Source organism: Podarcis erhardii (genome assembly GCF_964252035.2).
Source record: "Podarcis erhardii genome assembly, chromosome: 16".
NCBI classification, from domain to species: Eukaryota; Metazoa; Chordata; class Lepidosauria; order Squamata; family Lacertidae; genus Podarcis; species Podarcis erhardii.
Window position 1 is genome coordinate 33,747,165 of NC_138514.1, and position 21,688 is coordinate 33,768,852.

Sequence of the window (21,688 nt, forward strand, 5' to 3'; positions counted from 1 at the left end):
ATTAGTCCAAAGCCCCATCCAAGCCAGCCAGATGCTCACAGGAGTGAGATGCGCCATACCAAAGTAATAATAATAATAATAATAATAATAATTTATTATTTATACCCCGCCCATCTGGCTGGGCCTCCCCAGCCACTCTGGGCGGCTTCCATAGAAACCAAAAATACAGTAAAATCACACGTTAAAAACTTCCCTGAACAGGGCTGCCTTAAGATGTCTTCTGAATGTCAGGTAGTTGTTTATCGCTTTGACATCTGCTGGAAGGGCGTTCCAGAGGGCGGGCGCCACTACCGAGAAGGCCCTCTGCCTGGTTCCCTGTAGCTTTGCTTCTCGCAATGAGGGAACCGCCAGAAGGCCCTCGGCGCTGGACCTCAGCGTCCGGGCAGAATGATGGGGGTGGAGACACTCCTTCAGGTATACTGGACCGAGGCCATTTAGGGCTTTAAAGGTCAGCACCAACACTTTAAATTGTGCTCAGAAACGTACTGGGAGCCAATGTAGGTCTTTCAAGACCAGTGTTATATGGTCTCGGCGGCCGCCCCCAGTCACCAGTCTAGCTGCCGCATTCTGGATTAGTTGTAGTTAGTAGCTGGATTAGTAGCTATCAAGCCTGGTCAGACAGGAATTGACAGTCTGGGAATCAACTCAGTTTGCTCTTGAACAATGAATGGGTCATATTGAGGAAGCCAGGCTGGAGTAAGTAGCTTCATAGGATGAGGCACAACTCTACTGGACCACTGGAACAAGGACGGGGAACCTTTCTGTTCCTCCAGATGTGGCCTGACTACAACTTGCATTACCCGGTCATTAGGCCATGCTGGCTGGGGCTGATGGGAGTTGGAGTCCAGAAACAGCTGGTGGGCTGCAGGCTTCACATCTTTGACTTATTGCTTCACATATGCTCTTGATGCATCTAAATTCAAACCACTTTTAAAACATTTTTTAAATTAAGTTAATGCTTACTGCTAGCAGTCTCTGAGGCTTCTGATGCAGTAGAAATGCTATCTGAAAACTTTTCTTCTGTGGCACTGAAGTAATTTAAACGGCCTGTTTTGTCTTCTCCCTGCTCTGGCGCATGGGCTGCAGCACCCGGGAACGAGTTCTTACCTCTGCTTAAGACAGACGAAGGTTCGATCACAACAGGGCTAGCATCCTAAAATTAGAAGAGAGAAATGGAATTAAATTGCAGGGTGAGGCTCAGCAGATACAAAGCACATTTAACTGGGGGGCCTAAGGCTTAAAGAGATGTAACTGGAAAACATTTTGCACAACTGACCATTTCGCTACCCAACGTATCAATCAAATTCAATTCAGTTTTCTTTTTGGGAAGGACGGAGGTGATTTTCAAGTTGCTAGCCCCTCATAATAATGGAGAAAGGCCACATCAACTGAAAGATCCTAAACTAGGCTGCAGGAAGGCATTTATGAACAAGGCAACCCTGCTGGAATAGACCAACTAGTCCAGTACAAACTATCATGACGAGTGTTCATCGACAGCATTAACCTCATAAATTTGTGCAACCCACTTTTAAAGCAGCCCAGATGAGGGATCATCACCCTGCCTTGTGGCAGTGTAGACAATATGAAGCTAGACTGACCAGTGGCCTGATTTAGTGTAAGGGTCTTGCTGGAAATGTTGCTGATTGGACCTGCAGTCTAAACATAGAAGGGCATGAACTCTCTTTCTTACTAACATTCATGAGGACCAGAAGCTGAACATCTTAAAAATGGAGACTGCAAACGGAAGCAAAAAGCTGTTGAGAACTGGAAGAATGCTTTCACCCAAAGACTGACAAACAGGGCAGAAAAAGAAGAGTCTGAAATGAGTCTGAAAGCTTATTGGGACTTCAGAGCAAAAATTTGGGAGAACACACTGGTGGTTTAGGAAAGCAAATGGCTCTCTAATGGAGCTGAGGGGGGGGCACTTTAATTGGCATCTCCCCCACACACATAATGTTTACTAATTATCTGACTGATTAAATACAATCTCTTCCACTCCCCCACTCCAAAACAAATGTTTCACTCACGTAGTTGACATATTCTTTCCACTGCTGCCACCAAGGCATCGCAATAAGAAACCAGTTGTGTCCTTGCTGAAGGCCATATCTACTTTCTCGTTCTAACCAGCCCCTAGGTCAAGAAAAACAAACCAAAACAGATCAGAATAATATGCAATAATAAACAACCATATGGTGCTTTCATGTGTTCAAGTAAGGTAGGAAGTGACTATTATCCCCATATTGCAAATGAGGGGACTGAGGCTGAGAGAGAGTGTGGGCAGCAGGGAGGCATACCTGATGATTTGTCCTTCCTCTTCTGGAGTGGCAGGCCTTAGACCTAAGACTATATGGCACACCTGGGGACAAAAAAAAAAAACACAGGCTAATTTCAAGCAAGAATAGCAAGTCTGGAGCAGAGGAATGATTAGCAGAGGTATAGTTAACACCTGCTCCTGCATATGCTTGAATACATATTATGTATTGGCAGAAGGGGAAGACTCATGGATGTTGATCAGTGCTTCCAATAGTTCCTTGTTTCTTTGATAGCTTCCCACTCATGAATCTTGTGGTCCTTTCTCTTCTCTTTACTGCTGTTATTTAGCACTGGATCCTGCTCCCCAGTCCATTTCTAGTTTGGGAAACGTCACTGCTGAGTAAGGACTTCCCTTCTCCATGTTGATCATTTTTTCTGGAGTTTGGGGCTAACTCCCCCCACGCCCCATTTTGATTCCCCCCCTCTTCACTCCTGAACTGAGAAGGGCCGTGACACTGGGAGGGCATATGTATATGGGGAATATGTGATCCAACTTTTTTACCTGATGCCATCCAATTTTCTTAATATTTTGTACACTTGTTGAACAATCAAAACTATGTTTAAATCTAAAATTTTATTTTTTTACCTCATCCCATTTGTGAATTATGAGGGTTTGAAATGTCAAAAAATTGACAATTATGGCCTTGTGCAAAAACCTTAAGAGCTCAGCCCAAAAGTGAGGTACATCAAAACGCCAATCTCTTCAGAACTTCCTGGACTTTAATATGATATGTCACATGATGGGCTCGCTTTAAATTTTTAAAAGTGATAAAATTAATATTAAAATCCCCCCAAAAATGTATTATTTAACATTTCTAAGAGCTACTTGCAAAATTTCATCTTCAGATCTCAATGGGATCATATTTAAAAAAACAAAAACATTTTGTACATACATGCCAGCCTTATTGGGTTCTATTTAGGATAAATGGGTCTTCTTGGAGTAAAATATAACAGAATAAACAAGACTTCAAACTGTAATATCAGTTACTTCTGGAATTTCTTTAGAAAGTTATTCAATTAAAACGTAACCGAAAAGCTAGTTTTCTTTTAAAAATGTGTTCCAAAGCCGAGTGATAGCTTGCTGTTGAATGGTTTCTAATTTTGCATCATTTAAATCAAAGGGGTGTAAGTTCAGTTGTGGAGCACAAGGCTCTGGGTGCAGTCTCTATCACCGTCAGTTTAAAAAGCATTTCAGCCGTACACCCTGGAAAGCCAATGGACGTCAGAACAAACAATGCTCAGGCAGATGAACCAAAAGTATGACAGAGTGAGCAGCCTCCTATTTCCTAAGAGAGCAGCCCTTGATAAGCAGATGGCTTCAGTGGTGGCAGAAACATCTGGCTAAAGCATCCAAAGCTGCAAATGACTTGATTCAGAAGTCATGCCAAACCATGGTTTGCACTGGTTTCAGAGCTGCTTTTCTTTCCCATCCTCTGACGGTTCGTAAATTGACTCCTGCCTCCACACTGCAGCAGTCTCTGAAAGCAGAGCAATGCCAGCAACTATGATTTCTATGATGCGGATGCCAAGCCCAGCTACAGTTAGCACAGTTAGCTACAATTAACACTAAATTTACCAGCTGATTGCAAACCACGGTTTGTGCCAATTCAGGCACCACGACAAAGTACAGTTAAGATTCCTTAGCCATGCTTTAGTGCGATGTCAGAAGTCGGCCAGTGACTTCCCAACAGAGCGGGCAAAAAACACAGACTTTAATTCACCCACCATGAGAGAGGAGGGCAAGACAATCAAGAAGCAGACTTCAACGGCATAGTGATATGCATGGAAGAGTCAGAGCCATTTACCGAGAGCTGCATTTTAAGATACCAACATTGTATTCCACTCCTTTAGCTGGGTGATCATCAGAAGATTTACACTGTATTCTTTATGCAGTTCTCGAGGCCACCAATTTGAATCCCAGCAGGAAACCTTTTTGGGATTTAAGTTGATACTGCAGTGCAAAAATTGCATTCTGCTTTATGAATAAACAACAACAAGAGAGTCATTAGCCGGCAGGAAGCGATATAGATTTCCCTAAGCACAAAACAGCTGGCATTTTTGATGCTGGCCTTTCTTTCAAAATCATTATAAACCACACGGCTGTAGTTGCAGCTGAGTTTGCTGTGATTATTTTACAAGACGTACTGGAGGGGGTGGGGGAGTGACTTCTACTAGGAAGGAAAAATTCTTAAAATTACAGCAAGGGCAGATGGGGAGGGCTGGGTCACCTTTTCCTCCGCCTCATCTGTTCCGCTAGGATGAAAATTTGCTCAAGCTACACAGGGGCAAAACTAAAACTAAAAAAATGACCCTCAAAGAGGAGTAGCAGAAATATTTTAAACACTCTGGACTACAAAAAAAGGCTTAAAAAACTCAAACTGGAAAAAGTTTGCTATGTTTCCATACAAAGATGCTTGTGTGCTAAGAGCTTCTGGTGATATTCTGCTTTGCATGCTCCCGTCTTCAGAGATGCACGGGGCGGGGGCTAGGCAGATATTGGCCCAGTCTGCACAATACTGATCTGGGACCATGTAAATGTATGGGCTCCAGAGAGAAGCTCGCTCCCATTTTGCTCCTCCCCTGACTCCCCCCCCCCCCCGCCCCAAGCTAAGTCAAGGTTTGGATTCAGTGTATCATCTAAGCTGAAACGTAATGTGCTGCGTTGGCCAAGGTTTGCAGGGTGGGGAGGGGAAAACAGCGGCTGAGAGCTCCTCTCAGGAAGCACACGGAGTCACATGATGTCAGTAACCTGTCGCTTCGGCTTGCTAGGCCACTGGGGTGTTTTCTACACTGCTATCTTGACTTTGGAAGACCAGCTCCAGGCCGGTAGGGTGTTATATTTTAGGTGCCAGTGAGCAATTGTTTTATAAATGAATAAATATCCAAGCTTGGGGGGCAGCTCTGAAATTGGTAATTCATGCTGGCCTTAATGCTGGTTGCATCTGCTCTTAGATGCCTTTTAAAACTGAGATTGGGAAAATTAATAAACTACAGACCTATCAATGGCTATTCGTCATAAGAAGCCTCTGTTTTCAGAGGCAGTATACCAACATGTGGCTCGCGGAAGATTCCCCCTCCCTGAACTAGACCTTCCATTCTCATGCTCCATTGTATTCAATTTGCTTTATTGCAATGGATTGTTTTGTTTACGAGAGAGTGGGGAGCTATTTTGTTGTGTGTTGCCTTGAGGAGCAATTATTACTGAAAAGGTAGGATATAAATGTCTTAGAATAATGACTCTTTAATTGAGTGGCGATGGGACGGGGAGCCTGTAACATGTGCTGGTGTGACACGCACTCACGCTTTGATTTGCAGCACATTTGCAGACCAGCCAGCCAGGATTTAGAAGATTGAACCCCCTTAATACAAAATGCAAGAGCTGTTATATCACTGAACACTTCTGCATTCCTGTGTGAGTCTCACTGAATTTTTCACTTTTTAAAAATAAAAAAAACCCAACAGATTGTGCTTGAAGGCATCCCAAGATGCCAGAATGCGTACAAACTAAACTCGGCATCAGTCAGGCAAGGAGAAGCATCTCCGTGAAGCTCACGCTACAGAAAAAAAAAATAGACAGGCAGGAACGCTCAGCACAACAGCTGACGCAGCAATCGGCATCCCACGACCGCAAAAAAGCAGGCAGGCAAAGCTACTTTTAATTGCTGTACAGTTGGGGTTTGCAGCCTGAGTGGAACTCACCTGGAAAAGGAGATTCAGAAATTCGTTGGCAAGAGCACTCTTCACACTCCAGATTTGGTAGTCTTCCAGAGTAAGGTGGCCGAGCTAAAGTAAAGAAGGAGGCAGCAAAGAGAATATTTGAGCATTTCTCCAAGCATCTGCCCAATATTTACACACACACACACACACACACACACACACACACACACATAAATAATGGACATTGTAAAGCATGGGTAGAGACCCTTCAGCCCTATTAAAGCCCACCAGGGGTCCCGATTTTGTCTACGAAGCACTTTCCGCCCAAACCCTGCCCACTGATACAGCCGCAGCTGCAAAGGAACCATCAGTGCACGCCTGATTGTTCGTCTGCAAGCTGGGTTTACATTCGGTGCCTTTTAAATTTGATGCAAAATACAAGCCTTGTTGGAGCTAATTTCACTCAGGAGCTCCCAGAGTTTTTGGGTGCAAGCAACGCTTGCCTTTGGCATTTAATTCAGTACCAAAGGCAAGCCCCACTTCTGACAGGCAAAGTGGGATAAGAGTCTTCTTTTACAGTCACAGCTTTAGGTTTGACAAGTGGGCTGGAAAGGAAGAAATGAAGAATGTGGAGTGCCCTCTTGCTACTTCCTTTGAAGTGTGATCACTTGGCATCTCATGATATCGGGTGTCAAAAATGGCCCAGGAGTGGTATTGTTCCCCAGCAAGATCCAGTTCCCCACTCCGTTTTTTAAAAGGGACACAATATGCAGTTTCATATAAAGGACAGCTACTGGTGACAATATTTTCAAATGGATCTGAAAACCAAAGGGAGCAGCAATTTTTCACATTTACATAGGCCTGAAACTGACTATGGTTTCCTCCAAAGAAACCTGGGAACTACAGATCCTCAAGACCTTATTCCAGCCATCTGTATTAAAAATAGTCTCTTCCACAACAAAACATAACTCCTGACCCCAAAGGTACACAGGCTCTGCATTGTGCACCTCAAAACTTGAATCCTGAGCAGAGATACAGTTGGGGCCTCCTCTCAGTCTGAACAGCAACAGAGGTTTAAGCTTGGTGGTAGAACAGCTCCTTTGCAAGCATACAGCTCCAACATACAGCTCCTCTTGTAAAACATTGTTTTAAATGGAACATACTAACCCATACTTGTATATAACATATATGACTAGCACATCCATTCTTTCATCTGATTTATGCATCTCAAAAATGCAAGAATTCCCAAGGAGTGGGGGACCCATTAAGACTGCATTCTAAAATTTATTCCAGTCACTGTTAATAACCCCTTGTTATATAACATCCCCTTCATTCTAGGTATCTAATCCATTTGTGCAAAAACAAACTTCTCCTATCCATAACCATCAGCTATACTTGGCTACTCCACTTACAGGCCATTTCCATTCTTGCAACCTACCATTGGGCTGAATTAACAGCACACACACTTATCAACTCACGACGACCCACTGTTACAGCGGCAATTGTCCATGCTTGCCGGGGCTGGTAGAAGTTGTAGTTCAGCAGTATCTACACCGGACAGAATGGATTGGAACAACAGACCAGCAGGCTCTTACCTTGGTAGTGTCATGTGCCTTCAAAACAGCTTCTACTATGTCCGGCAGATTCATGTGCAGCTCCTTGGGAGGGAAGAGGAAAAAGAATGACCCTAATGGACAGCTGAGGAACAAGATGTTCCAAGAGTCATTCAGCCTTCCATAGAAAAGCTGAGAAGCAAATAATAAAAATATTCTATCCACCCATTTTATGCAATCGCTGGATGATCTGCCAGTTTACAAACCTAAAAAATCAGTTTCTAGTTAGCACAACAGTAAAGGCATCTCTCTTAAAAAACCGATCTACTTACGTTAAACCACTAAAATACTGGCACTCATCAAGTTTGCTCCTCTCCTTGATCCAGAGAATGAAGGAAAAAGAAGCATTTTAGATATGCAAGCTGCAGTTCTTTTAAAAAACCTTCACTTTTTTTTTCTTTGCATGGATGCAGGCAGGACACTTTAAAAGACAAAGCAACTTTTGAGTGCAAAAACTTACAGGAATGTCATCTGTACGGTTATCTTTCCAGACTTCCAAAAGGGCAACCACCATGTCTTCAAGTTCAACGCGAGACAAAATCCCGTCTCGGTCAATGTCAAACACCTTGAAGCAAACTAAGGGAAAGAGAAGAGAGCTTGTTCTAACCAACAGCTATGCAGTCAATTAGGATACAGTTAAGGTTCAGAGGAGGAACAGGGTTCAATGGCACAGCAACAAAGCTCAACTTGATGGAAACTTCATTCCCATTGTGAACAGGAGGGGTAGCGCTTGGGGTTGATTCTGATAGGCACAAACATGGGGGCAAAGGTTTAAAGGCCCCTCCCCACATTGTCCAGATATAGCTTATCCCCCACCCAATACACTGGGCCAGCGTGTGGAAGACCAAGGTTTGTAAGCTTTGTGGACGAGTTTTGCATGCAGAAGATCCCAAGTTAAATCCCCTGCATTTCCAGGGAGCAGTGGGAAGGTCCCCTTCCTGAAAACCTGGAGAGCAGCTGCCAGTCACTGTTGACAATACTAAGCTGGATGGGCCAATAGTCACACTTGGTTTAAGACTGCTACCCATGTTCCTATAAAGTAAAGGAGCAGTGGAAGCAGATGGGGGGGGGGGGCCTGAAGGCCAGATGGAGCCCAATTGGGCCTTTCAGGACCTGCCCAGGTCACCCCCCCCTCACTGACCCTACTCTGCACCCTCCTGTAGTGATTCAACTTTGCTGTAATGCATTCCTGAACTGTGGAAATACCTCTTGCTTGTCTGGATGGAGTGGCATGGGTCTCTGGCTACACCCACCACTGGGAGGTATCCACCCCCTCCCCCCAAAAAAAGTTGCCTACATGAGAACATGGGCTTCTGGCTGAAAAGGGTTCCCCACCCCTAAAGCAGAACAAAGCTAGAATAATTCGGGAGAGACGCTTTTTAAGAGTGGTTTCTGTGGAGGACTTTGGAAGGAGAAGGAAGAGGAACAAAGCTGTATGATGAACTGAGGAGAGACTAGACAATGGCTTCATTTGCACAACACAGTAAGCCATAAACTATGGCTTACTGTGAACAAGCATCAAGCTAGTGTGCACTGTCCTATCATTCCTCTTAGGCTCCTCCCTTAGAACAAAAGGGAGCAGAACACTGCAAACCTTGTTTTACATAAGCATCCAAACCAGGGTCATGGTTTGCTTCTCAGTAAACAAACATTGGTTTCTGAAACCACAATACTGGGTTCCAGCAACACAATAAGCAACACCAGGAGAGGAGCAAAGTGGAAGCAATTGGGTAGCATGCTGTTCCTCCACACTTGAGCCATAGTTTATGGCTTACCATGATGTGCAAACAGGCATGTAGTAGACAGAATATTCAGTTCACTCTCCATTTTTCTAAAAATCATATATTGGTATTTCCAGGACAAAGTAACATCATGCACTATACATACATGGGCGTAGGTTTCCGTGCCACAAAGAGTGCAAACTGTTTGTGCTTATGAATATTTTATTGACGAGAAATTAAAATCCACTGAAAATAAGGTTATTGCCAACCAGCAAACAAGACAGCCTCTTCTAGAGAATTGATTATAATTGGCATAAAATGAGAGAGTAACTCACAATAATATATTGGATTAATAGAGCCAGGAGACAAACAGGAATTAGCATTTAAAAGCCCTCATTTTTAAGGCTGTTACATGAGATTAAAAAGAAGAAATCTTTAGCAAGGAAGCTTGGCACTGTTTCACACATTATTCGGGTGAGCAAAGCTAGGTTTGACCACTCAATGGGGAACTACAGCCACTATTAACTTTTCAAAGACTGCATCATCCATACCTTTAGCTGTTATTTCACTCATTTAAGCCCTGCATCTCCTGTGCTTGAGTCAGCTTACAAGATCAATCACAGAAACAGCAACCACTGCATTAAAGCCCAGGAACAAATCAGACTCAGCAGACAACAAACGCTTCACAAAAGGTGGATCTTGCACCCTCTTGTGAAATGCTGTTAAGAGATGGGTTTTGGCAAACCTCTGAGAGGTCACTCCCAAGCTTCAGGGCCAGTGCTGTGAAGGCCAGACCACACACAATGAGAGTTCAAATAGAGGCCTTAGAACAGTGGCACCCCATTGGCTAAGTACCGCAGGCACCTTGGTCTTCAAAAACCAAGCCATGGACCTCCTACTTTTGAAAATGTTGCTATCTTTGTGGTAGTTTTTGTTATGTGAATGGTGCCACCATATTCTCCAACGTGCCCCAGCGCAAAACCAGGACACGCCTCTTCTAGACTATGCTCCCGCATGAGTCACATGACCCGTGAGAGAGCGAACCGCCCAAAATAGTGTGCTTTGGGGGCGCCATGATCTCATGCAAGACACATGTTCAGCTGTGATCTCATGCGATTTTTGGGTATTGTGTTCTCATGCAAGAATATGGCCCCCAAAGGATGTCCCAGACAGTTGATGAATATGTGCCACAGATCCCCTTGGGTGGGTTATGTAGACCACCATTGGGAACTACTGCCCTAGAAGATCTTAATTGTTGACAGGGAATATCAGCAAAAGGCAGTCCTATAAGGACTAAGAGCCCAGCATCCCAGGGCTCACCGCAATCCAGCATCCTGTTCTCACAACAGCCAAATTGATGCCTATGGGAAGCCTGTAAGCAGGACCAGAGTCTCTGGAATATGTAGGTCCCAGGGTTATAAAGGGCTACGAAGGTTGAACAAGTTAGGGGGCACACTTAAAAATGCAGGAAGTTCTATTTTGCACACTCACATTTCTGCCTTTCAGCCAGCGGTCCCCTGCAGCAGGCTGAGAGTCCGCAGGAGATTTCTTTGAAGTCAATGTGATTGTCACGATTTTCATCAAAGGCATTAAAAAGACCTGCCAAGTGGACAGAAGCAAAAGCAAAAGGTCAGGTTCCAACCAGCATAGAGATTAGCCTATCCCAGATAATCATATATTGGTTTAAGAAGCCAAGATACGCACAAGCCTATTGCCCAAGCGTGCAGCTCCTTCGCAGTGTGTCTTAACAAGCCAGGAAGTCTCTCAATCAGTTTCCTGTTTCAGCTGAACTAGGAAACTTCAGTTGCCAGGCTTCAAATTGGTTTGAGATCCTGACTTGTTTACAATCTGCTGGCCATAGTTTCCTGATATGGCTGAAACAGTAAACTATGGCTAAATAAGAGACTTCTTTGGATTATCAAGGCATGTTGTGAAGGGAGGAGCAAAGAGGCTGCATGTGTGAACAACAGGCTTGTGCATCTCTTACTTTAATAAGCCAAAACAGAATTATCTGCTTGTTCCATTCCTACCGCCAACATTTCAACCAAGTGTCAAATTATTCAGAGTTGCCAGGTTGCAGCTCTGACATACCAACTTCAAAACACAGTAACAGAAAACTAGGGCAAATGAACTGCAGTGTCTTCTAAGAGCTGCCACCTGCTGAGCATCTACCTTTCCATCCCATCCCTTTCCCTAATACGTACCCTCACCATTTGTATGGGGCAAACTGCTCCCATCTCTTGGAGTGGGGATGAACAAATGTGTGGACAAGAATGGTCTCAGAGAAGGGGGGGGAGTCTACAGCACCCCCCTTGAGATCCACTTAAACCAATGTTTTAATGAATGGTGCCCATTCCACCCTCAGCAAGCTTATTCCTCCTTCAGCAGAGGTTCTTTATGCTGCAGTGTGACACATTTAATATACTTTCATATACTTTAATATACTTGCCTTAATATACTTTCAAGTCCTTTTAGATTGGCTAACCTGTTAAACGCCAACCCAGAGCTTTTGAGATGGGGCAGGTTGTAAGACTGGCACTATAGGCTGAGATAGTCTCACTACCCCCGACTCCTAAAAATAAAATAAAAATATAGATAACCCATGAATGTTCCATACCTTCACCCAGAGATGGATGAATGGGAGGGGAAACCAAAGGGCCAAATGTTTCCAGATCAAAACGTCCTGTCCTTGATTGAGCTTTCAGAAGCCAATACCGTTTTTCAAGATCAATGATATCAGATTCTTCCACTGTGTAAAAAAAAAAGATGATCAAAGTCAGTCAATTGAAGATGCGGTTTTAAAACAGAGTGTTTCATGTCAAGGCAGGAAAGGCAGACACTTTACGCAGTTTGAAAGATAAATGGAGCCAATCCAGATGCCCAGGTGACTTTAATTCTGGGGTGGGGGGTGGGGGGATGGTTGTGTTTACAAAGCTGGCACATCACACCTGACACTTGGTGTGGTGTGAGCTTTTGCAGGCAATAGGCAACGTCAGCGGCACTGTGGACTGGAAACGTGGCAGATACGGGACCCAGCAGTCACGAGGGTCCAGTATGAAGACAAACCACATCAAGTGAGGATGAAAAGATTGCACTCACTATGTAATGTGCACACTGTGGGTGGGGGGTAGGGAGTGCTAAAAACTGAATACAATATTCAAGCTTTCAAAATCTCTCCTAGATGATCTAATACAAAGACCAAAAAGAAATGCAAGACTCTACGTGGATGTCACACAAATGGTATACAAATTAATTAAATAAAAATAACAATAAGAGTTTTCCTGGAATAATATTGCCCAAGTAGAATGAACTCAAACTGCTCTGCCAAAACTGAGATAATAATAATAATAATAATAATAATAATAATAATAATAATAATAATAATAGGAATTCTTTACGCACACCTCAAAAAACGCTGGCAGCAGACATCCAAAAACATCACAGAATTCAACCCTCCTACCTCTGTCCTCTATGGGAGAAGTTAGGATGTGGTGGACAAGCAACTACTGGAAAAATGGCATGTGGGAGTCATCAAAGAGCTTACTCTGTCACACTTACTCTCCTGCCCCCAGGATTACCCCTTTCCTGTTAAACTCCTATATCACGGATAGGGTAACCTATGGTCTTCCAGATTGCTGCTGAACTACAGCTCCGATCATTCCTGACTATTGGCCATGATGCCTGAGGCTGATGGGGAGCTGGAGTCCAATAAAATGTGGATGACCATTGGTTCCCTATCCCTGCCCTATATGAACAGGTGAGTGTTGTTCCATCTACTAAAACATTTGTGCCCCATTTCCCTTCTAAGGCAGAATACTGGGTGAATCACTCCCTGTTCTAATGCCAACCCTAAAACAGCTAACTCAGGGGGGATAGCGACCTTTTTTCCTACTGAGGGCCACGTGCTGATGGTGGGCAAAGAGCCATTCTAAGGTAGGAGCTGATCTATTTGGTGGAGCATTGAATTGCCATTGTATAGTTCCTTTTTAGGCCAACCAGAAGAAGATTCATGAAACAGAGATTGAAATCCAAGCATCTCGTCATCGGAGTTCCGTTGGGATTGCACCAGCGCAAGTAGATGTACAGAGTTTCTCTCATAGACTTATTTCAGAAATATTTGGACTGCTTGGCTTTGAGATACTGAGTTGCTCAAGTCATTATTATTTTGGCACTGTATATATTATTTAAGATTTTATGTGATAGAAGGTGTTGAAATACTGTACATTATTGTTAAAGAGTTTTTGTAAACTACATACAGAGTTGTTTTAAGGAGTTGTAGTGCAGCAATATCCAGCGGGCCACAGATTTCCTACCCTCTGGGATACAACAATGTAAAATACAAGGAAAGTAAGTTAGAGGACAAGATCAGGACATCTTCAAAGATTTTTCAGCGCCGTATTTTTCACTGTCAAACATTTGGGAAAGTTACAGCAGCACCTAAGACTGGTGTACACAAAGCACTTTGAATATCTAGTAACAAAGCTGTCTATATTAAGCATTGCCATGTGTGATCTCATTCCCAGATGGTCCTGAGCCCTTAAACCCATGCCAGCTTTATAATAGGATTAAACTTCAGCTCTTTGGACCAGTTACCATAAAGGAACAAAAAACAAAACAAAAACCTACACACGCTTGCAATGGACCACACAGAGAAGCAAGCCGCAAGGCCATTGTACGCTGTGAGTTTCCTCTTTCTCCAGTGGACTAGAAGCCCAGAAAGGGCAAGCAAGATGCAAACAAACATAAGCTTTCCTCAGCCAACAAGGCCATCATAGATTTGGTAAAATTTAAATGGGCAAGAGCCTTGCACAGAATCTGTTCATCTCTATGGTCAGTTTCTAGGGATGCAAGGGATCCACCTAACTTGCGTCTCACATTCTAGGAGGACAGTGAAATAGGAAAATGAACAATTACGGGAGAAGCTACACCTGATCTACCAGGCTCCACTCCCTTGTCTGTCTCCAGGCCAATACAGCAACAGTTGCTGCTGTCTCCTGCTCTCCATTTGTGGTACCCTGCTCTTCAGATGGCAGTCTTAACCCAACCCTCCCAATTTGGTTGGACTCCAACTGCCATCAGCTCCAGCAGGCATGGCCCATGATCAGTCTAACATCTTTAGGTCAGGAAAGCTGGACTGGAAGAACACTGGACTAGCAAGACCCAGGGTTCAAATCCCTGCTCATCTGCGGAGATCACTGGATGGCCTGGAGTCATTCACTACCCCTCAGCCTAACCTACTTCACAGGGTTGTTGTGAAGACAAAAGGGGGGTAACCACGTATGCTGCCTCAAATTCCTTAGAAGAAATATGCCGCACCCCCCCTCCAAAAATAGAGCCTCCCAGCTCCCACTTGGGTGCGTTTCCTTTTTGCAGCCAATGAGATCTTCCCTTCCAGCATCCATCTGCCTCTTTCATGTGGATGCTACTCTAATGGTGTCCCAGAAGGGAAAACACCAAAGGGGTAAACTGGTGTCTCCCAGTGGTATTAGCCCATCACTGTGCAGCCTGCTGGACTTGGGCGCCTCTCTGGGCAAAGTCTCTAGCAAATTTTGTTCTATTTCACTGGCTTCTCAAGTTTAAGAACTAGCATACCATTTTAAAAAAACAACACACAATTGTTCTGACAGCTGACATTTAGAAAGTAATAAGCACCTTTACTTCACTCTCATTGATCAAACACAACAAAATTCAACAGTCTATAAAAGGAGCAGGGCAGGTCTAGGCTGAGTTGAGAGGAAGAGTGTTTTTTAAAAAAATAAAATAAAATACTGTAATAGAACAGGAAAACAGTAATTATAAAAATGGCCACAGCAACTAGCTTAAGTATCCTAAAACATTTCAAGATCTAAAAACGTAAAGACAGACTGTGTTCTTTAGTGGGTTATATTTTGCTCAGTGTTGCATGAAATGGTTTCCTCAGTGTTATCTTAATTCCTTATGCCAATATAATCTCTCTCTCTTTTTGGGGGGGAGGGGGGGTAGTATTTTATCTGCATTTCTGTCAAGCAGAGGTTGTTGGAAAATCAAGGTGGAAGAAATGAAGTGTGTTTTCTAAGCAGTCATCTTTAGAAAAATGGCTAACAAGGATGAGAATGCGGAACTGCTCCGTTCACGGAATGGCAGACAAATAGGTCCACTGTATTATTGACCGGACTCAAATCACCTAGAAAGAGATTAGCTGTTTTCTGCAAGGCAAAAGCTGCAACTAAGTGGGAAAAGAACATTTACCGTGTGGCTCAAAATCATACATCAATTATTTTCTTATTCAAGCTATTGATTATGTATTTAGCAAAACAGTCAATTGCAACAGCAGAATTGGTGACTAGGCTAAATTCACAGATTGTGCGTCAGTCCAGGCTTTCAAATAATGCACTCAATGCTGTGTATGGTGTATCCACTGCACACTTAGTAAAAAATCTCTGCTCTAGCTGTCATCGGGTCTAGAAACTTGATTCTTAAATAAATGAAGTCAAAGCAGAAGGAAACTGAATTCCTGCCCCTAAACATGGCATATTAACAACCCAGTAAGTACTGTGCACTTTCATATAACATCCTACCAATTACATATTATTAATGTCTCAACAGTCCTCAAAACAATGGTATAACACTGCTTACAAAAGCGTGTCCATCATTCGCAGAGCTGCCCTCTCCAGATAAGCCTTCTTCCATTATCTATTTAAAAAGCTGTGGCATTCCTCACTGATGAACATGTAACTCCAAGATGCCCTGCCTTATTTCAAAAAATAAGCCACAGCTGTTGTGCATATTTATTTATTATGCTTATCTGTATGCAGGAAAGACCTTTTTGGTGTTTCGGTCACTCTCGGAGGTTGGGAGACAGAGGCGCCTGAGAGGGCCTTTTCTGTGGCAGCCCCCAAACTTTGGAACTCCACTACTTCCTGATGTACACCTGGCCCTAACATTGGGTAACAATCAGGAAACACGCAAAGGAATATCTTTTTACACAGGCTTTAAGGAATGCCCTACTTTATATTTTCTTTTATACTTTCTATAGATCAGCTGATAGTAGTTTTGTTTGTTATCATTTAGCTTTTATTGCTTTTATCCTGCTGTAACCTGTCCAGGGACCTTCGGTGAAGGGTGGATAATAAATACACCAAATAGATAAAGAGCACTGCTTCTCACAGGAAAATACCAAAGCAGTGGACAGCATTGAAATACAATAAGCATACGATACAAAATTCAGAATACTCAAGCCACACTGAGCAATGACCACACATCAGAAAGAGTCAGTATGAACAAAGCAGGCTTCCATGACACAGCTGCCGCTCTAACCAACCTCCCAGCTGCCAGGGCCTCTCCAAATGCCATTGGACTACAACTCCCATCAGCCCCAGGCAGCATGGCCAATGGTTGGAGATGATAGGAGCTGTAGCCCAGCTACATGCAGAAGGCCACAGGTTCCCCATCTCTACTTCAAGCAGCTGCCTAGATCTTCTTTCCTCACAAACAGCTGATTTGGTGCTCTCCTGCATATGAGAATCTGCACCACATACTCTATGCATCCTCCACCAAAGTGGATGGGAGGCCTTTTGTTTGTGCACGCCTTGGTTTTTAATTGTAGTTTTGTATTATCTTTGGTGGACTCCTTGTGCACCTTCTACCCTACCTTGTGAGAAGTTGCCTCCTTAAAAACAGGATATAAATTCAATTTAAACATATACCCAGCAAAAGCAGGTTGCAAAATTCTTGGCTGTGTCCAGGCATTCACCTGAGCAGGTAATGTTTAAAAGCAGGGGCGCACGTGTAAGCTCTGACTCAAGGCTGCATGAACATCAGCCCTGACCGTGATGCACTGAGTGGGTAAATATTCGCTTGAATGCAACTAGAAGCATCCATGCAGTTGGAGATCCTGATAAAGCCTTCTTGGAATGCTAAAGATAAGTCATCATTTTCCTTTGCAGAAGCAATATACAGTAACACCCAAACAAGGGTGGGGGAGAAGCAATCTGAAGGACTGTCATCCATCAGCTGTTGATCTGCTCAGCAAAAGAAGCAAAAGGGATTTGAACTTGTCTTTTCCATTCCAGGATGTGGTTTCTATGTAGGATTTGTGTAAAAAAAAATCAGATTAGAGATGTTATTAAACAAGACCAAGTCTGCTTAATATTTTATACTTTCCTCCCTTGAAAATCAGTTTATGGCAGCATTAAAGGATGAAGTCCCCAGCTCCAACAAGCCTCTGGTTAAGTCAACAACCTGTATCTCAGTAGGAGCATCTAAAAATTCTAAACTGAATGTCGTAAAAAAAAAGACACTTAAACATCTCTGCCGATCTGAACTTTTATCTATGCGTATCTGAGCAGACTACAGTCAATGAAGGTGTATGTAATGAAAGCCAAAATGAAAAACACAGCATCTTGAAGTCTCTCAAGTCATTTCTTTCAACACCATTAACTCCTACAACCTCTGCTCCCTTGTCCCAGTCTAGAGCTCTTAGGAACACAGTGGTAGACATCGCCTTTGTATGCAGAAGTTCCCTGGTTCAATTCCCAGCATTTCCAAGTAGAGATAGGAGAGACCCTATATGAATCCTGAGGAGTTGCGGCATAAGAAGGCAATTTCCTGTTTTCTACAAAACGGTAGACTCCCTTCTGCCCCCAACTTACAAGCATTCTGACTATGAAGCACCCTTCCACACACCCCACCCGCTATTTTGGTTCTCAGACCCCAAAGAGTCTCCCGCAGCCGTCCAATCCCCACTCAGATGTTTTTACCCACCTAATGGGACAATTCTCCTTGGTTCACAACAGGCGCAGCATACCATATTCCCATCATTTCAGCCGCCCCCTTGCCTACATCAACGACTCTCGCGGTGAGAGTTCCCGGCCAACTCTGGTCTGACACCCAGAGGAACCGCTCCATGTCGCCAAACAAGCCGCCTTTCGGCCAAGAGGCAATCCTGGGGACGCATTTCGAAGAAACCCTGCCATTTGCCACTTTCCAGCAGACAACCCGTTAACCGATCCGAGGCAACAAGATCTAGTTAAGGTGACAGGCAATGACCCAGCAGCTAAGAGGATCAGAAGGTGGAGAGATGGGAGATTATGTCACACTAGGAGGGTTTTGCCTCGGGGCCAGAAGCCTGCCCAGGCACTTTCATCTCTCCCTTCCCTTATGTTATCAAGCAAAAACACATACATGAAGGTGCCTGCTGCTTGTTTGGAGTCACCTATGGTCTTTTAACCTGGTCATTTAAGAGAAAAGGTACCCCAATATATTGTAAGTTATGGGGCCCCACAAAAAGCTTATTAGTCTACTTATGTCTATTATCAGTAATATTTGGTGCACCAAAGAGCTAAGAAGAAAAAGGACTCTCTTCCAGTATATGAGCTGAAAAAGATTGTTACTCATCACAGGTGACCAGACAAATGGCTGTTAATAATAGACTTGTCTTGTAATCCTACAGTGCATTTTAGAGGGCTTTAGGAAAAGCATACCTGCTCCTGCTTGCCTTCTCCTTCAAGGATGCATTTATTTATTTAATTTATTTATTTATTTATTTATTTTCTCTCTCACCTCTCTGCTGACGGACGGTGTATGATTAGTTACTTTGCGTTTTATTAGCATGTGTTAATTTCTGGCAGTATTAAGATGTACTTCAGTAATCTATTGCAAAAGCTGCCTGGAGAGAAATTGCTCGATAGCAGCCTACAAAATCTTTCCAATAAATAAATAATTTGAGAATTCTGGTGGCAAGTCAAAACACCTTTGGATCTTGTGCAGTGATCAATCGCTGTGCTTGGTGCTCCTGCTGCCTCCTGTGGCTACTTTATGTTATTGCTTTATTTGTGGCTGTATTAAGGAAACTACATGTGAGCCAATGCACATGGTTTCTCTCCAAACAAACCACAGATGGCAGCCAAGTTTTGCTCTTGATGTACTGATTGTGGTTTGAAGAGAAACCATCCATGAGCATTGGATTGTGAGGCTCATCGCTTATTGCTCTCAAATCCATGTAGGGCGGAGGCAAAACAGGATTCGTTCAGCAGCCTGCTTTTGCATACTGCTCTTTTACAGTAAGTCATGGCTTACAATGATATGTGAACAAAGGGACGTAAGACGCTGGCTTATACTGGTCCATCTAGCTCAGTGTTGTCTACACTGACTGGCAGCAGCTCTCCAGGGTTTCATGCAAGAGGCCTTTCCCAGCCCTACCAGGAAAATGCCAGGGATTGAACTGCATTCTGCATTGTGCTCTGCAGCTGAACTATAAAGAGTTTAGTGCTATGCCTGGTGTTACCTAAAACCTTCATGGTTAAAGCAACAGCTGAACTATGCAATTCCCAGCATTACCGTCAACTAAGTGTGCCTGGTGACAAGACGGAAATGGCAGACAAGCCGACTATTCCAAACTGTACTGAAAGAGGCCTAAAGCCTGTATGGAGGTGTGGACCAGGACTGAGGAGACCAGTGCTTAAAGCCCCATTCAACCACCAAGGTCTCTAGGTGACCTTGTGCCACTCAATCTCAATGATAAAATGACGGAAGACAAAGAGAGAAGAAACCCTACTCCTGCCTTCCCCAACTTGGTGAATTTGCTGGGGCTGATGGGAGTTGGAATTCCAAAGCATCTGGAGAAGGCTACTCTAAACTCTGGACTCCGCTACATTGGCAAAGAAAAGGCACTTTCTATGCATTGTATCTAAAGGGACGTGGGTAGCGCTGTGGGTTAAACCACAGAGCCTAGGACTTGCCAATCAGAAGGTCGGCGGTCCGAATCCCCGCGACAGGGTGAGCTCCCGTTGCTCGGTCCCAGCTCCTGCCAACCTAGCAGTTCAAAAGCACGTCAGAGTGCAAGTAGATAAATAGGTACCGCTCCGGCAGGAAGGTAAACGGCGTTTCTGCACGCTGCTCTGGTTCGCCAGAAGCGGCTTTGTCATGCTGGCCACATGACCTGGAAGCTGTACGCCGGCTCCCTCGGCCAAAAAAGCAAGATGAGCACCGCAACCCCAGAGTCGGCCATGACTGGACCTAATGGTCAGGGGTCCCTTTACCCTTTACCTTTTATGCATTGTATATGCATTACAACACTGTGACACCAGATGGCGCTGTGGAGTTCCATTTTTGCCAACCCAGTTTTTCATACAAAGTTTACAACACATTTAACTGAAGCGATTCTCTGATGTGCTTAGATCCAGCCTCTGCGAAGGAAAGGGCGAGACAGAAATGCGGTAAGAAATGAAGTAAGACATTGCCTACTGTTGTTGAAGAAAGATATCGTCATTTTAAAAAACCCTCCAGACGAATGCTTCAAGGCAAAAGGGATTACAGCTAACAAGTTTCTTTCCACCAGCCAAGCAAAATTGGGTTTTCTGCGAACCGTAACAGGATGCCTGAAATTATTTAAGGATACCCTAGTGAGTTCCACTGTGGTCTTTGATGCTGAACCACCGACCGACACCCCGCTCCCTGAATGCACAAATGAATTCCCAGTTCCAAAAACTTACATCTAGCCCAACCTACCAGTTTTGAACAGCCAAGGTGCACATCCATGGCAGGTATCTCCAGAGGCTAAGCTTAGCTGTGTTATTTAAGCGCCGCGGCATGAGACACCACACAGGCATTTTGCAGTGATTAATGACTCAGAATGGCTTGAAGGAGGCTACGGTTGCCCTCCCAGAGAGCACTTGACGGAAACAAACTCTTTATTTCTCCCAGTTTAAGCCCAACAGTGAGACGTCTTGCTCTGCTGTTTTTGTTTTAGTTGAGATTTACAGCCCTTCTCGACCCGCTGGCTCGGAGCAGGTAACAGCATCATATAATACTAAGAGAGATGGTCTGCTGTCAAAAGCCTTGTGGGATAATTCAGACAAAGAAAGTGGTAAGACAACTGGTTGGGGTGGGGGATGAACAGAAGGATGAACAAGGACAATGTGAAGCAAATCTACCCTCTCCTCAACACAGTCCTCCAGATCTTCGGGTCAATAATTTCAGGGCTTGGACTTCATAGTCTGCAGGGCACACCTACCCCAGGGAGCTTCTGGCAAATGTGCCCGTTCAGGGTCAAAATAAAAAGTCCAGAAGTCTCTCCTCTGCCCAGAAAAGCACAACCACTTTTGACTGATTGGGCAAAAGGTAAGGTGGAATGCTAGGAAAGAACATGAGCCAAGCTATTCTGCAGCTGCAAGAAAGATGCATGGGCAGGAGAAAAATCTTGCCCACACTATCAAAATTATGCAATACATATTGCAACTTTCCTCTGAATTTCACAACTTAAAACTTGGCTCTTTGATTATATAATCGGACCAATGAAATCTGTACTAATCTTGGCATGAACTTGTATTGCAGTGTTTTATTTTGTCTTTTTTAAAAAAATTTGTTCTTATTGCAATGAAATAAAAACTTTTTTTTAAAAAAACC

At 43.8% G+C, this 21,688-nt stretch overlaps 1 protein-coding gene across 5 annotated transcripts in view; it reads right to left on the reverse strand.

Annotated features, from left to right (window-relative positions):
• USP32 (ubiquitin specific peptidase 32) overlaps positions 1 to 21,688 on the reverse strand; it is a 122,346-nt gene that overhangs the window by 30,450 nt on the left and 70,208 nt on the right. For 3 of the 5 annotated variants that reach the window (XM_081844042.1, XM_081844041.1, XM_081844043.1), the window contains exons 6-13: positions 11,922 to 12,053; positions 10,796 to 10,903; positions 8,044 to 8,159; positions 7,566 to 7,628; positions 6,013 to 6,096; positions 2,295 to 2,356; positions 2,028 to 2,130; positions 964 to 1,153 (exon numbers count right to left, since the gene is read on the reverse strand). In XM_081844042.1, coding sequence (XP_081700168.1) covers positions 964 to 1,153; positions 2,028 to 2,130; positions 2,295 to 2,356; positions 6,013 to 6,096; positions 7,566 to 7,628; positions 8,044 to 8,159; positions 10,796 to 10,903; positions 11,922 to 12,053 — 858 coding nt within the window. The remainder of the gene's footprint in view (positions 1 to 963; positions 1,154 to 2,027; positions 2,131 to 2,294; positions 2,357 to 6,012; positions 6,097 to 7,565; positions 7,629 to 8,043; positions 8,160 to 10,795; positions 10,904 to 11,921; positions 12,054 to 21,688) is intronic. The other 2 variants (XM_081844044.1, XM_081844045.1) reach the window with 1 other exon arrangement.